This window comes from Lissotriton vulgaris, chromosome 3_1, assembly GCF_964263255.1.
Source record: "Lissotriton vulgaris chromosome 3_1, aLisVul1.2, whole genome shotgun sequence".
NCBI lineage: Eukaryota > Metazoa > Chordata > Amphibia > Caudata > Salamandridae > Lissotriton > Lissotriton vulgaris.
In genome coordinates, this window is record NC_141689.1 from 1,741,970,370 (window position 1) to 1,741,986,759 (window position 16,390).

Consider the following 16,390-nt stretch of genomic DNA (forward strand, 5'->3'; position numbering starts at 1 on the left):
TCCGAGCAATCAATGGATCTGCACAGGACAACTGTGGTCCTTCCTGCCAAGAAGGTGACAACTACAACTTTGTTCACTCTGAAAGGGGCCAATGATTGGATGAGCAGGGATGCACATAAGTGACCTCTCTTTACCGTTAACACTGTACACATCCGTGTAATTAAATGGAATCCTAGACCAGTGTGCGAAATGCATAAAAAGTACGGTGATTCTGTGCGCAAAGGGAGTGGGGTCAATGGCGTGGTTAAGAAATCAAAACATTCTGTTACTTTTTCATTCTTTCAAATTCAGGTATCTTCATTTAAAATGAAAATGAGACTGCTTAAAAGAACAAGAGTTGGTGTTAAAAAATAGTTTTTTTTACAGAAATGCGGCTTACGAACGCCTATTGTACATAATAAATTTTCTCCTAAAGCCATGTGTTTCCGTTTCAACAATAACGATCGCTTTCGAGATCGCTATTGTAAAAAAAATAATAAAGCCCGCGAGTGGTGCGCACGCGCGCCACTGCGAGGCATACGTCTTCAATTATCGTGCCTGTGTCTTGGCACGATAATTGAAGACATATGGGCTTTAGTGCACGTAACAGACACCAATAGGCCTTCGGCGGAGCTACGCGCCCGCCTATGGCCTATTGCGTGTTCTGATAAAAAACAACACGCATGCAAAGCCCAATCAAAATGGACCATAAGAAATGAACACGCACGAGCGCGTGGAATTTCCAGGTACATTTTGAAAACGCGTACAATAGGACTCTAGCTGCGCGAACACTGCTGCACAGTTTAACGCTAGGCAGAGACCTAAAAATTAATACTTTCGAGAAATAGGGCTCTAAAAGCATGTATAAAGCCAATATTCCCAATCCATGGATTCCACTCATTTGTCAAGATTCGTCCTGTGTGCTCCCTTCCAAATAAGCTACATACTTCTACAATCAATGAGTCTGTTACAAACTATTAGGGGAAAGGAAGTCCACCCTCTGCTCTTTTAGACCATGTAAAAGACTACAACTGTGTATGGAAATATCTAGACCTCCACCTCCATGTGCCTTCGTACCCAATAAGAAACATATAGCCCTTTTTAGCCTCTCATCCTATTCATCCTTTTTAAGAGAGCATTCAATCCCAGACATTAACAAATAGTTGACCTCTTACCCATCAAGAAAGCATTTCTGATCACTACGTGTGCTAGGTTCCCTGATCTTGACCAGACTGATTCCACCTCTTAGGCATGATGCAGGACCTCAGCATGGATGAACCCTGCTTTAAACTGCCCTGTATCTGAGAAGTGAACTGTAGATCCAAACCCCCAGAAGCAGATTGAAGCCATGAAAATGGAACATTAGCTTTTGGACATGATGTTCTAGATGCAAACCATCCCTGCCTTCAGTCATTCTCTGCCACCGGGAGGCCTATTTTCTGCAGATGCTGAACTGCTTCTTCCCTTTGGTTTCCACTGCCTATTTGGAGCCCCACTTCTTGTCTAACCGCTTATACATTCCCACATTCCTCCTGAATAGAAGTATGTTAAAACAAGCATTTGCAATGTAAAAGGTCTTGCATTTGTTGAAGTTCGAGCTGTTGGCATTGAAAACAATAATGCTTTTTACTTTTTTATTTGCCTTTGAGTTATTATATTTGCATAGCACTACTGACATTGTCATTTTCAACACCAACAGCTCTAACTTCAACAAATTCAAGACCTATTTGTTGGAGTTGGTGTTACTGGCTTTATAAATCCCAATTTTTTTACCTAGCCATGTTACAGAGTGCAGTACCATATGTGGCCAAAAGATGTCACATATGGTACTGCACACTGCCAAAGATATGGTAAATCCACCCTACCCATAATGCATTGTATGCGAGAGAGTACCACAAGTCATTCAGATAGCTATGTCCATATGTACAATTAGTAGCTTTGAAATGTGAAAATAATAATTATATTACTTCCGGATTAGGTTGTAGTCTTTGTGGAGCTAATAAAGGGAAATATATAGAAGGTCTCATATAAATGTAAGATGTGCTAGTGAGTAAAGTAACCACTGCCAGCCTTGCTTAGGACCAAGCATGTGTCCTGCCTGAAGCCCTTTAAGAAAATAATGCTTGGAGGCTGTAATTAAAACCTAGGGAGTAACAACACATGTAACAGGGGTGTCCTCATGGGAGGTTACAAGAAGAGATAAGGCGGTACTAAGGAGGGACTTCTAAGCATATTGACCAATGAATACCCACCATTTACAAAGGAACGGCCAATCAAAAAGATCGGTGGAAAGTGGGTGGAGCTTTATGCTCATATTCGGAATACTACTCTTGAAGAACAGCGCAAGCGCTGCCTAGGCGAGACCTAAACTAAATATGCGCTCCACTGCGCTGGTAGCCTACCAGACCTATACAGTACTTGATAGTTGTGTTTCTTCAACAGTTTATTCAAGAAACTGTCTTACTCAGTGTTTTTTTTATATTCCAACTCCTAAAACACAGCAGGCTTCACTTAAGTCCTGAATACAGCCGGAATATACATCTACAGAGTAAATTGCCAATGGTACATACTAAAATTCCTCACACACTACAGCACAAACAGGTTTATCTTTTTACTGTAACAATGTGTTACAGTTCCTAGGCAGAGCTTCGCAATTAGTCATTTTGCAGTAGCCAACACTGTTAAGTTAATATTGGAAGTTCATTATGCTTTCCCTATAGGTGTAATATATTGGCAAAATAAGTACAATGCCTCTAATTCAGGAAATGGTTCCATAAAAAGATGAGAAAACGGCGACCACAGATTGTTTTTCGGATTTCAATTCTAAGCTATGTAATAGATTAACCTTGTTCATGGACCTCCTCCAAGGTGGCGTTTTCTTCCCGCGGTGCCACTGCTTCGTCTGCAGTAAGAGGTATGCCTTCCACTGGAGCTTTAGCTTCGTCGGTGTAGTTTGCCTCTTTGTAGCTTTCGTCCTTCGATTGAACTTCTTCGGTTACTATTGCTACAGCTTCAACTGTAGCAACTTCTTCGATCTCTTCACTCACCTCAGGAATTTCCAAGAACGCAGCATCCTCCTCACCTTTTATAGAATTTATTTAACATAAAAAAAGCATGAAGCAAGTCTTGCAGAGCAAACACCAAACAGCATTAACCCATTGTCCTTAGACCATATTTTCCACGCGATTAGACTGCCGCTCTGAAGCATACCACATATTTAATTAGATAGATGACGGCCATGAGGGACTAATGGTGGATTCTGCATCGCCCCTCACTTTACTGTGCCCTCAAAGATTATCATTTAGAGTACACAGGTTATATTTCAATAGGTGTCAGTAGTGATATCGAAGTGTGAATAAACAGCAGCACAAGAATGATTTGCTGTGCTCTTTAGATGAGGCAGCGAAAACCATAATCGGCACAGCCTTAGCCTGCATTAACGGTTAACTCAAGAACATAATTTGCTGTGCATACGAATCAACGGAGGACTTGCACCCAAAGCAAAATTCTGGTCAATGTAAGGAATGTGGTTTACTTCAAAATGACTTCCGTTATTAGTGAGATATCTAGTTCAAAGCAAGCGATTACCACACAGATTACAAGCATACATTTACTATAGGAAAAACAGTAAAGTATAACAGCATGCCTTGTTTTCATTGAGGCTCGTGATTAAATCCGATTCACTTTTGGAACATTGATGTACATTTGCTTTCTAGTTAATTCATACTAGAACCCAAATTAGTTGAAAATGTTACACTGTGCGCAAGAAGAATATTAGAACTAGTAAATAACAAAAATCACTATCTAAACTGTACATACTGAAGTTACTTATAAGCAAGAAACGTATTAAATACGTTAGATGATGTCTGACCAAGACAGGATTGCCCTTTGTACTCCTCATTTTTCCTTGCACTTGAAAGCCCCTTCACCCTCACGCTAGGTTGTATTAACTGACTCTGAACTACTTACATTAAGACATGCTATTCGAGAACCAAAATGTAGAAAGGTTAAGTTTTATAGACATTCAGGATAAGATAACACACAACTGCAGTGATAAGTGAGTATAGGGGCAGGAAAATCTACGAAAGGCGCATGCAATACGTCATTAAATCACACTTTTTATGTTAGTTGATTTCCAGAACAAAACAAATGAGGCCAGCAACAAAGTAAACATGCACAGAATAAAGCTTTAAAGCCCATTAGAACCCACTTCTATGCTTGACAGTTGCTGCCCATACGTTTAGAGAGAAAAATATACAAATTAACATACTACGAAGCAAAGGGGTCTAAAACAACCCTGCCAATATTAAGGAAAACCGAAGTCTTTTAGCCCAATCCTGCTAACCCAGCTAGACAAAAACAGACACCACCAAATACATTCAGAACATTTTATTGGACAATCATATTTACCCGTTAATCATTCAATATGACTCAAACCGTTTTTAACCCGATATTGGCACCCAGCACAGGTTAATTTGCAAAACGCTCTGCAAACAAGTGGCGCCCGTCAAAAAGACAAGTGGTATTTTACTATACAAAGATTTAAGATAAACAAATCTTTATTGCAGGAGGTGAAACAAAACATTCCCAGTTAGACTGCAAGGCAAACAGTGGAGAAGGACTGGCCTTCCTGGTCTTTTCCCTCCAACTTTGCAAAGACATTTTACTCTGGAAAGTGTAAAAAGCAGAGTAAGAATTAGAAAATTACTCTATTCTTAAGTTTCAAAATCATATAAAGGCGATTCATTCAAAAAGGTATTTAAACCAGTTTCAATGAAGACCATAATAAAAATAAAAGGAGGGCAATAACAATACAAACACAGACAGACAGTCTTGTATGCACGCCACAAATCAAATGAAAGAACACTTAGCAGCATACCTTTTCTGAACAGAATTTAGGAAGGTAACAACGTACATCTTTATTGATAATAATGTTTGCAAAACTGCAATGCATGCTTGTTATCATGCGCTCCTCCCTCTGGAATTGGAACATAAAACCGGACAATATGATTAAATTAATGGGAGGAACGAGTAACAAGGAGTTGGATCCAGAGTCCAAAGTTCAGGTAAAATGGGACTGCATATGAAGGGGACAAAAATTGTCAAGAATCGCATGCCATTAAGATTCTAATGCTGCTGCAACTACAGCTTAATAAATAATTTCGATATATTTAGGCATACTGCTTTCTCGTAAGTACTATCATAATGTAAAGAGGTTAACCATTTCTTCCAGTCCGCTGTTCAGAATAGGGTTGCTTTAACACCATGCATACTGTGTAGATCTTTGTTCCAACCAAAGATTTGCTTTATATAATCAACATCAAGTTTTAGTTTACAGGCTGATCATTTCTGAAGACATTAAAAAGAAAGTAACCAATGCAGCTACATAAGTGACTAACATAACATAAAATTAGTTATGTCACTTTGTATTAAAGAAGTCTTTAGGCTCTCTCCAACAACCCAGCATTACAAATATATTGTAACTTTCTCTTAGTGTCTAAAAATTATAAAAGGTGAGAGCTGAGCAGAGTACAGCCCATGATCCAAAATATCGCCATCTGTAACTGCACGTTTACCAAAGCCTATAGGTGCATCACACTGAGGGGAGGAGTTACTGAGCAAACGAAGAAAGACCCTGGTGAAACACTAACAGTGTTTCCTTTCTCACCCCGGCACCCCAACCCAAAGTCTCCTGAGGATCAGCAAAATTCCAAAGGGACAGTAATGAACGGAAATGCAGCATGAACTCTATTGGAGGTGAAATCAGCTGTAGCGGTGAGCGCAGAAACTCAGCTCTAAATCCGGTGGGCAGCAGAGGAAGGAACAGTTTCTTACCTATAACTCCAACTCTCCCATAGGGCTATTTCCATGATAAGTCCTAGGCACTTGAATAGTCCCGCCCACGTGTGGGGACGGCAGAGTCCTTCTTTTAGATATATCTTAAGTGGATATTATTCGACTTTCATCAAGAAGGCCTGTAAAGACACTTGAGAAAGAGAGAGACAATAATGCAGCCTAAATACATAGGCTACACTGGCCGCATCTTCATCTTGAAGTGAGAAAAGGATGCCAGTACACAGTATTTTGTGCAATATTGTAGTGTTTAACACACAGGAAAATCCCCTTCGCAAAACTCCTTTTTTCATGATACAAATGAGAGAGGGCAGAATAGCCTGTCACTGTAGGTCCTAAAAATAGAAGCTAAGCCTTTAAAAACCCACCATACCACCAGTATACCATCATGCACAGCTAGTGGCAATTACTTCAGTTCTTTTTGAAGAGAATGTATGTCTCATTTCGGATCGGTATGTCTATTTTACAGGGGAGGCAGGAGAGTTGCTTATGACTTATCATGGAAATACCCCTAGAAGAGACATGTAAGAAACTGTCTGTTCCTTCTTTTGTAGGGGATTACCATATATAGTCATAAGCACTTGAATATGTTAGCAAGCCCATCCTGAAGAAACGCGGTGGAGGAGACAGAGGATAAAGATAGACAGATTTAAGCAAAAAGGTTCCTAAGGGAAGCTTGCCCTACTTGAGCATCAGCCTTGGCATCCGAGTCCTGGCGGTAGTATTTAGTGAATGTATGAAAGGATTTCCAGGTTGCTGCTTTGCTTATCCCTGGAAGGGGTATGTTGGGGAACATAGCTGCAGTACCTGCCTCTCCTCTGGTAGAATACGCTCTAGGCTAAGCAGCTATAGACTTGAAAGCTTTTAGGATTCATGAAACAATCCATCAGGAGGTGGCCTGCTTATAAGTCGCTAGACCTCTACGGAAGGAGCCATAATTTACAAATAATTGGTCAGATCTCCGTAGATCTTTAGTTCTATCCAAATAGAATTGAAGAACCCGTCTAAAATCCAGTGAATGAAGGGATTTCTCAGTTGGAGTAGATGGGTGTTGGAAAAAGGTAGGAAAAGAGATTGTCTGGTTAACATGGAAATCCGAAACCTCCTTAGGGAGGAATTTCGGAGGAGTTCTCAGGAATACTTTGCTGTCCAGAGCCATACACAGTGTTGAATGCATCCAAAGTGCCTGGATTTCACTAACCCTCCAGGAAGATGTTAAAGCCACAAGGAAAATGCTGAAGAGAGACACCTTATGTATGGGTTCAAAAGGTTCCTGCATAAGGCGAAAGAGGACCGCATTAAGCTCCCAAGGAGGAGAAGGACATCTAATGGGAGGAAAAACCTTATTCAAACCCACCAGGAAATCTCGGAGGACATGAATTCTGAGAAAGGAAGTTTGTGAAGGACATTTCTTGTAGGCAGTAAAGGTCGCCAGGTGAACCTTAATGGAAAAATATTGAAATCCAGAGTTTGCCAAATGAAGCAAATAAGGAAGAATGACCTCTTCCTGGCAAGAGGAAGGATTCTCATTCTTCAATGACGGGGCAGTGTGGAAGGCCACTTTGCTTCCCTGAAGATCTACATGCAGCGTTGAGGGAAGTTCAAGTGTCCATACTGTACTAGGTAAGGAGCCATGCTGCCAAATTCAAGGAGGAGAGGTTGGGGTACACCATCTGGCCTTCAAACTTTGTCAGGAGACCTGTTTTGCATAATAGCCTGAGATGTGGACGGACAGACCGATGAAGGTGGCCTGTGAACCACCACTGATGTGGCCACTCCAATGCTAGGAGTATCATCTTTGCCCGTGGCTGCCACACTTGATGAGGACAGCCGGGATTAGGGGAACTGGTGGAAAGGCTTGGAGAAATCTGCCACACCACTTGATCCATAGGGCATTTCCCAGGGTTCCCGGTTGGTAGTACCTCGATGCGAATCTTTGGCATTGTCGGCGGTGGCGAACAAGTACCCCATCTTCCGAAGATATCGTGGACCAGGTCGTCGTTTAAAACCCACTCATGCTTTTCCTGGAGTAGCCTGCTGAGTGAATTGACCTGAGCATTCTGAACACCTGGTAGCAGAGCTGTTGTAATAGTGAGATTTCTGGCCAGAACCCACTTCCACATCGCCTAGGCTTCCAGAGACAAGGGTCCGGACCTCGAGCCTTCCTGCTTGTTGAGGTAGTTCATTGATGTTGTATTGTCCGTCTGAACAATAAAGGTGTTGGGGCGGAGTGATGGCTGAAAGGCTTTCTGAGCCAGATGAACTGCTCGTAGTCTAGTAGACGGATATGGTACTTTTATTCTCTCTGCGACCATTTGCCTTGAATTTGAAGGTGGCCTGTATGGGCTCCCCATACTTGGAGCAGGCACTCTTGACTATAGCCTGAACAGGTATCTCCTTGTGGAATGGGATCCTTTGTAGGAGATTCGTTGGATAGCACCACCACTTGATGGACCACAGGGCAAGCTAAGACCATCAAATCCTGCCTTCCCAATCTCCTGTTCGCTGGTTTCATTGGTCTTCTAGGCATTCCTGTAGTGGCCTCATGTGGAGACCTGCATTCAGTGTAAGGAATATGCAGGAGGCCATCAAGCCCAGGAGTGAGGAGATAATCCTGATGTTTGGCTGAGAGATTCCCACGAGAGCCAGAGCCTTCCGTAGGATTGATAGACATCTCTCCTCCGAAAGACACACACTTGCCTTGAGAGTATAGATGGAGGCCCCCCAAGTATTGTAGGAACTTTACTAGGATCGAGGTTGACTTTGTATGGTTGACATGAAGGCCCAGTTTAGGTAAAGAAAATGTATAGCAAACAAAATATACCTGTACCGCCCTTATAACACAAATATTCATAGTATTGTGCGACCTTAAATGATTATTGGCAGAGACATAATGATATATCAAAATTTGGAAATCATTTTGATAGTTTTTTCTCTTCTTTTTTTATATTATTCATTATTTTCATCTATTTTCCATAAAAGTTATATATTCACAGAAAATACATTCAAATACATACATTACATATATTTACATGACAATACAAAAAAAAAGGGAAAAATTAAAAGTGCTATACGATATATTTGGTCGGTGAAAAGTTAAAAGAAGGCAATGCGGTGGCATGGAACTACGCGCGTTTCGGCCTGTGGCCTTCGTCAGGTGACCGTCATTCGCAAGTTACAAACATATCCGTAGTATCTGATGGTGATTCAAGTATTCCCCAAAACTATTATTTCTGATGGCAATGTTTCATTTATACTTATAAACTTCTTTTATAAGTCATTGTAGTTAGTGGATATTTGCGTGCTGGATGAGATTTTTTTATTCTTCAGGGGAAATAACTGAGGATTTTTCCTAATTTTACTGCGGTGTGTCGACCTTTTACAATGCCTTGATTTAGTTGCAGGGGGCTTGTTCTTTTATCGCAACATTCTTATTTCTTATCTGAAGTCAAAACCACCCGTCTGGTTGTTTCTAACTCTGATAAATATCGGATAATAAACTGGTCTGTATTTTTGCGATCTTGCCAGTCGGTTTGTCTTCACTTTTATGTGGCTTTTCGTAACACGGGGGTTCTGGTCTGGCATCAGCTTGTCTTCACATCCGAATGACTGACAAGATCGCAAAAATACAGACCAGTTTATTATCCGCCATTTCCTATGATGAGGTACAGGTTCCACTGCCTGTTTCTGTAGGCCTCCGACTGCAATTGGTGCAGTTAGAACCTGGATTGTTTTGGCGGTATCAACGGTGGAGGACTGATGAAACTGAGAATATCCATTGTGAACAATATTCAGCACCCAATTGTCTTGCGTGATTCTTTGCCACTCTGCCATGTAATGTTGAACGAGTCCCTCTATTGGTGCGGGTAACAGAAGAGGACGGAGAAAGGAATCAGGGTTTCGACCCTGCTGGTAGTTTTCCTCCTTGTGCAGGTTGTAGTTCTGATCTTCCTCTGGCCAGTCTCTATTTGTGAGGCCGGTCTCTTCTGATCAGGCTGATAGGATCGTAGGTACTGTGGTTGTGTACCTGACTGCTGACCCTGATACCACCAAGGGGTTTGAACTGTGTGGGAAAGAGACGTTGAAAGGGTCTAAGATTTACGCTGCTCCGTAAGTCTTTCTATGCCAACAGTTTTCAGCATCTCCATTTCTGCCTTCAGTCTGGCCATTTCTTCATTGGTGAGAGTGCCAGAAAGATTATTCCCAGAGAATGGGAGATTCAGGATGCGCTGTTGGGATTCAGGTTTAAGCGACGTCAGGCGCAGCCATGAGTGCCGCCAAAGAGCCATGCCATGTCAATAGTCGTGTGCAGCAAGAAGAGATGTGTCTGTTGCAGTGCTTTTGACTTGATTAGAGAACATAAGACCTTATGACAAGATTTAATTAAAGTCCTCTCGTTTGTCTCTAGGGAGGTAGTCCACAAACTGTTGGAGCGATTCCCACACTGCCCTATCATATTGTCATAACAAGGCTCTGGCACTAGCTGCTTTCATGGTAGTCGCTGTTGTGTTGCAAACCTTCCTCACTACGGAGTCAATTTTTCTGCTCTCTTTGTCCAGAAGCACTGTCGAGACTGGAGCATTGGCATGTTGCTTCTTCGCCGCCATCATATTAACGGAATCCAGAGCCAGGTCTGTGCACATGAAAGCAGGGTCCTACTCTGGAGGACAGTATTTTTTTTGCAGCTTTGATGGAGCCTACCTAATTGAAGGTGTCAGAAAAAGCTCAAAAGCAGGCTCCAGGAGATCCGGAAAAAGAGGCAACAATGGGCATGAAGCTTCTTTGTGCTGTAGGGTCTCAAATATTACAGAAGTCGTCAGCGTTGAAACAGACACTGGGATTTTTAACTTAGAAGCATCCCGCACCAGAACCTCTTTAAAGGTTGTGATGTCATCCACTGGTGAAATGTGTGTGGGAGGGGAGTCGGTGTGTATTTTCCTGTGCTTGAGGCAGAGATATCCCTAGTATGTCTTGAATGAGACCTACCTTCAAAGCACCGACAATGGGAGCGTCTTGAGGGAGTAGAGGAGAGTCTTCATCTGTGAGACCGATGTGGAGTATGAGACCTAGACCTTGGTGGTGGAGGTGGTAGCAGAAGAGGTGGAGGTGATGTTGGAGGTCTTGGTTCCGCATCTGGTAGAAGAGAGGAAGGATGCTTAAGAGGAAGCGTTGGAAAGCGGACATCCCAAGACGGAGATTAGGTCCAGGAATAATCCAAATCCAATGCATAGATCTTTCCATCCTCATCAACATAGATACCGCCTCAACGGTGGGTCTCATCTCTACGTTATTTCGGCATCGATGTCTTGGCATCAACTGACGGCGGGAGTGCTTCTCAATAGACTGTGGTGCCAGTGAATGGAAGCTGATAAGGACCTCCACAGCGACCTGCGAGGTGTCACTGTCTGTAGTAGGCTTCCTCTGCATCGTATTAGACATCCTCTCGACATGAAGCGCCAATGTTTTTTCGACCCCAAGCACTGGGTCGACAGCGATCAGGTCAGCGCTGTACCTCCTCTTGATGTCATCGTGGAGCAGTGTGGCTCACTGGTTAGAGCAGGCAGACCCTGAAGCAGAGGTCAGACCCAGGACCAGGGTTCAATTCCTGACGCGGCAGGGTCTTGAGCTCAAATGTCCACGGACTCGATAATTCTCGCTTCGGTGCCTGACCTACTCTGCAACTCTGGGCATTAAGCTTGCTTAATCTCCACAACGGCCCCCCGCGGCGGGATGCCTGGCTTTCACCTTGGGGATGCCCTGTAGGGGCTATCTCACAGGGAAAAGCCAGGACGGGTTCCCAAGGCAAGCGCTTAGAGACCCCTGGGTGATAGGCGCTATGTAAATCCAATATACAATACAATACAATCGTCCTAGACAGGGACTGGCATTGCTTTTCGGCCTTTGTGTCATAATTTTTATTCTGCTGGAGAGCCCTCCAGAGGGTGAAGACAGAGCTCTGGTCGTGAACTGACCCTCTCCTCGCCCTGAAGTCCCACCTGAAGATTGTGTCTGCTGTTTTTACCGCTCCGCTGCTCCTTGGAGGCGAATGTTCTGTCACGCAGTGTGCGCTTGGAGAAAGTCTTACAGATCTTACAAGAGTCAGGAACATGACTTTCAGGAAGAGTATACACACTCTGTGGTAGAAAGGAAGCCAAGACTGATCCTCACAGTCAGGACACTTGGCATTTTGAAGTGAAAACTGTACAAGTCCCCAAAAGAAAAAAGGTAGGGAAAAGGCCAAAGACATTGAGTGAAGTAGTTATTTGGAAAATTCTGAAGTAAATTCTGAACAAATAAACCCAAATCGGTTGAGCTCAATGCTCCAGGGTCCTGCTAGCAGGAGCTGGAAAAACAAACTGAAGTAACTGCCACTAGCTGTGCATGATGGGATACTGGTGGTCTCTAGGTTCTTAAAGGCACAGCTTCTATTTTCAAAACCTACAATGGCGGCATATGGGACTATTCTGTCCTCTCATATCCAACACGAAAAAAGAAGTTTTGTGAAGGGTATTCTCCTCTGAAAAAACACTGCAAAATTGCACAAAATATAGTGTACTGGCAACCTTTTTTCACTTTAAGATGAAGATGCGGCCAGTGTAGCCTATATATTTAGGCAGCATTATGGTCTCTCTCAAGACTCTTTTCAGGCCTTCCTAAATAAAGGCGAATAATATCCACTTAAGACGATATATCTAAAAGAAATGCACTGTGGTCCCTGCAAATGGGCGGGACTATTCAAGTGCTTATGACTGTACATGGAAATTCCTTATGAGAGAGCGCACAGAACCCTTTCAGATGTAGGTAAACACTAGATCCTGTTAATAATGATCAAAAAGGAGGGCACTCTAAGAGCGACAAACCCCTGCCTGATCCCCCATAAGCCTTCATGAAAATCTGAAACCAAAGGTGGCGTCCAGCCTTTAAAGAGGAGCCTGGCAGCTGTAGAACCCAGAGCACAGGATCAGAGAAATATGGGGGAGTTAACGATCACCCAAGATTTAGCAGGTTACCCTTCCTCAGTTAAAATTATACATCTTCCAATCATTTTCAGAGGGGGCGAACAGAGGATGAGCAACTCAATAAAAGGAGCTAAACTGCAAATTGCGAGATTGCCAGCCACAATGGAAAATGACATCATAAAATAGATAATAGTGAATTTTGACTAACATACTGAACCTCAATGGGCATGGCTTGTTTGTTCAAAGGAAAGCATTTATACTTCACAGAAGAGGAGGGTGGTTTGCAGCTCAGTAAAGTGTATACTAATGAAAGAGTGTACTGTTATTTCCAGATGCTTCGAGAGCCTCTGAGAAGGAAGCAGCTCAATGCAGTCAAGTCATCCATGAGGCCCGTATAGGTGTGAACATATGCAGTGGCATCAGTCATGCTAGGATGATCTCCGTAAATGAGATATCCAAGTTTATTGAAAGATCCATTTTTTTATTGAAGCTTAAGATAAGAGGGCGACCAAAGTAAATGCACCCTAAAATAACCATTGTTCACTCACTTCCTCCCTCACAGAGGCAAGAAGAAATATGCAAAAAGAAAGCAATATTCCAATAACAGTGGCATGCTATTATTGGCACCAGGAGCTTAGCCTGCGTTTCTATGCTCCTGGCTTATAATTTCCTTACCGCAACGCAATCATGTTCTCTTGGTTTTTTGAGGCAGACTTTTTTGTGATATGGTCAGCCCATATGAAGATTAGTTGTCTTGAAGTGTGAGGAGGATAAAAAAAAGTCTATAGCATTGATCGTAATGCCCTTTGCTTCAGAATACAGACATGCATCCTCTGGTCAGCTGCAGATTGCAGTTCAAAGGCACAGAAGTTCCCAAAACTAGCTCTCCATCAATAGACTGAAAAGTACCATGTGCTGCCTGATAAAAGAAGACTTAAGACATCTTCAGCCTGGCTATAGAACGTTCCAGGTCTCTGAAAGAAATCATGTCATCAATTCTTCAAAATATTTACAACTAGAATAACTAGAAAGCGAGTAGACTTTGCATGTAGCCCCTTAAAGCCATTGGCTTTCAGGTGTTTTTCAAGGTTTTCCATTACTTTGATAGGCTTAACGTCAATACCAGAGAAATACATGGATTGTTCATTATCCCATTTAAGTTCCCAATTGGTTTTGTGGAGGAGGCATCAACTATTTCTGAAAACCTGATGTCATTAAATCATTAAAAATGAACATCAGGATGAACTACAGAGAGATAGAGGGCTTGGAAATGGAATCTTCATCATTAGCTTTTATAAGGTTTCTATGGCTATACATGCACTCAGGGTTTCATAAAGATGAATGAATGAATGAATGAATGAATGAATAAGATATTTATAGAGCGCACGGTGGCCAAGCGGCTTCCTGGCGCTGAGCTCTACTGGACAGAACAAACAGGGCCGAGGAAGTTAAGCGGGGTAGGCCTGGGCAAACAAGAATGTTTTGAGCGCTTTACGGAAGTGTGAAAAGATGGGGATAGAACGCAGAGAGAGAGGGAGGGAATTCCAGAAACGGGGGGCAAGAACGGAGAATCTAGTGCCACCAGTGCGGGATTTGCGGAAACGGGGAACAGTGAGGAGGGCCAGAGAAGAAGAGCGGAGGGTGCGAACAGGGGTGTGAGAGGAAATCAAGGAAGTGATGAATGCCGGGGCAGAGCGATCAACAGCCCGGAAGACTAGGCAACCTAGTTTAAACAAAGAGCGTTGCAAAACGGGGAGCCAGTGAAGGGATTTGAGAACAGGGGTGATATGGTGAGTTTTGGGAAGGTGAAAGATGAGTCGAGCAGCCTGATTTTGGATTGCTTGAAGGCGACGGGTTTCGTAGGCAGGAATACCCACGAACAAGCTGTTTCCATAATCAAGGCGGGAAGTGATGAGGGCCGAAATAATAATTTTAAGAGAATCAAGGGAAAAGAAACGGGAAATTTTCCGAATGAGACGGAGGGAAAGAAAACAAGAGGACACAACAGAGCTGACCTGGCCATGCATTGATAGGTCATGGCTGACCTTAATACCCAGCGTTTTGACAGAGGGAACAGGGGTGGGAGGGGGACCAAAGATAGGGGGCCAAAAAGCAGAGGACCAAGGGCTGGACGAGCCGCCGGTCAAGACAAGCTCAGTCTTGTCTGGATTGAGCTTGAGGTGATTGGCGCCCATCCACCCCGAGATGAAAACCAGAGTAGAACGAAAGAAAGATAGAGAATGAGAGGAAGAGGAGAGATCGAAAACGAGCTGGAGGTCATCTGCATAGTTATACACAGAGACCCCCAGATCGAGAAGAGAAACAATAAGAGGACGAATGTAAAGATTAAAAAGAAGAGGGGAAAGGGAGGAACCTTGGGGAACCCCACAGGACACCGGAAGGGGGGGGGCCAGAAAAACCAGGGAGGTGAACAGCTTGTGAGCGTCCTGTGAGAAAGGACGTGATCCAAGAGAGAGCGGGCCCCCGAATGCCCGCTGCGCTGACACGGTCAAGAAGGATGGTATGATCGACCGTGTCATACGCAGCGGACAAGTCGAGGAGGACCAAAGCCTGAGGAGAGTTGGTGTCAGCCTTGGCCCTCAACTCATCGAGAACCGCAAGCACCACTGACTCGGTTGAATGGCCCGAGCGGAAGCCTGCCTGATGGGAAGCAAGGAGGTGGTTCTGCTCAATGTAGGAGGAAAGACAGGAGGTGACATAACTTTCAAGAATTTTAGCAAGATAGGGGCGAAGAGAAATAGGTCGGAAATTGGAAGGGAGGGAAGAGTCAAGGCCAGGTTTTTTAAGGATAGGAAAAACGATTGCAGATTTAAATGAAGAAGGGACCAAGCCAGTTGAAAGAGAGGCATTAAGAAGGGAGAGAGGAGTGGTGGGGCAAGAGGTAAAAAGGGTTCTCAGAACGCGAGCAGGGGCACAATCAGAGGGGGAACCGGACTTGACTTTGATAAGCAGAGCCAAGAAGGAGTCCAAGGAGATAGGTGCGAAAGAGGAGAAGGAGGAATTGGACACAGGAGGGGCAGGGAAAGGAGAAGAGAAGGGAGTGATAGGAATATTAGATTTAATTTTAACAATCTTCTCAATAAAGAAGTCGTTAAGAGAAGAGCAGAGGGCCTGGGAGGGAATAAGTTTGGGGCAGGCACGATCAGAGGTAGCCAGATTAGAGACCAAGGAGAAGATCTCTTTGGATTTGTTGGCAGATAATGCTACCTGCTCCGAGAAGTACTTCGTCTTGGAGACAAGAATGGCTTTTTTGTAGTCGTTAAGGAGACGTTTGTATTTGGCCTTAAGATCGGGACAATAATTACGGCGCCAAAGACGCTCAGAGCGCCTGAGTTCCAATTTAAAAGCCCTAAGTTCAGAATTGAACCATCTATGGGCCTCATGTGGACGGATAGACTTAACTATTTTCACAGGGGCAACTTGATCACATCCAGAAGCTAGCCAATTACTGACTGCAGTGTCCTGGAGATCAAGAGGGAGACCATTAAGATCGGGAGGGGAAGATGCAAGGGCAAAGGAGAGGGAAGGGAGATCCACGCGGTTCCAGCTGCGGGCGGAAACGTTCTTGGGGCGGGAGG

At 43.5% G+C, this 16,390-nt stretch overlaps 1 protein-coding gene across 1 annotated transcript in view; it reads right to left on the reverse strand.

Annotated features, from left to right (window-relative positions):
• Positions 1 to 16,390, reverse strand: part of MGARP (mitochondria localized glutamic acid rich protein) — a 358,811-nt gene that overhangs the window by 160,286 nt on the left and 182,135 nt on the right. The window contains exon 4 of the mRNA XM_086962171.1: positions 2,825 to 3,061. Within this exon, the coding sequence (XP_086818297.1) occupies positions 2,825 to 3,061 (237 nt within the window). The remainder of the gene's footprint in view (positions 1 to 2,824; positions 3,062 to 16,390) is intronic.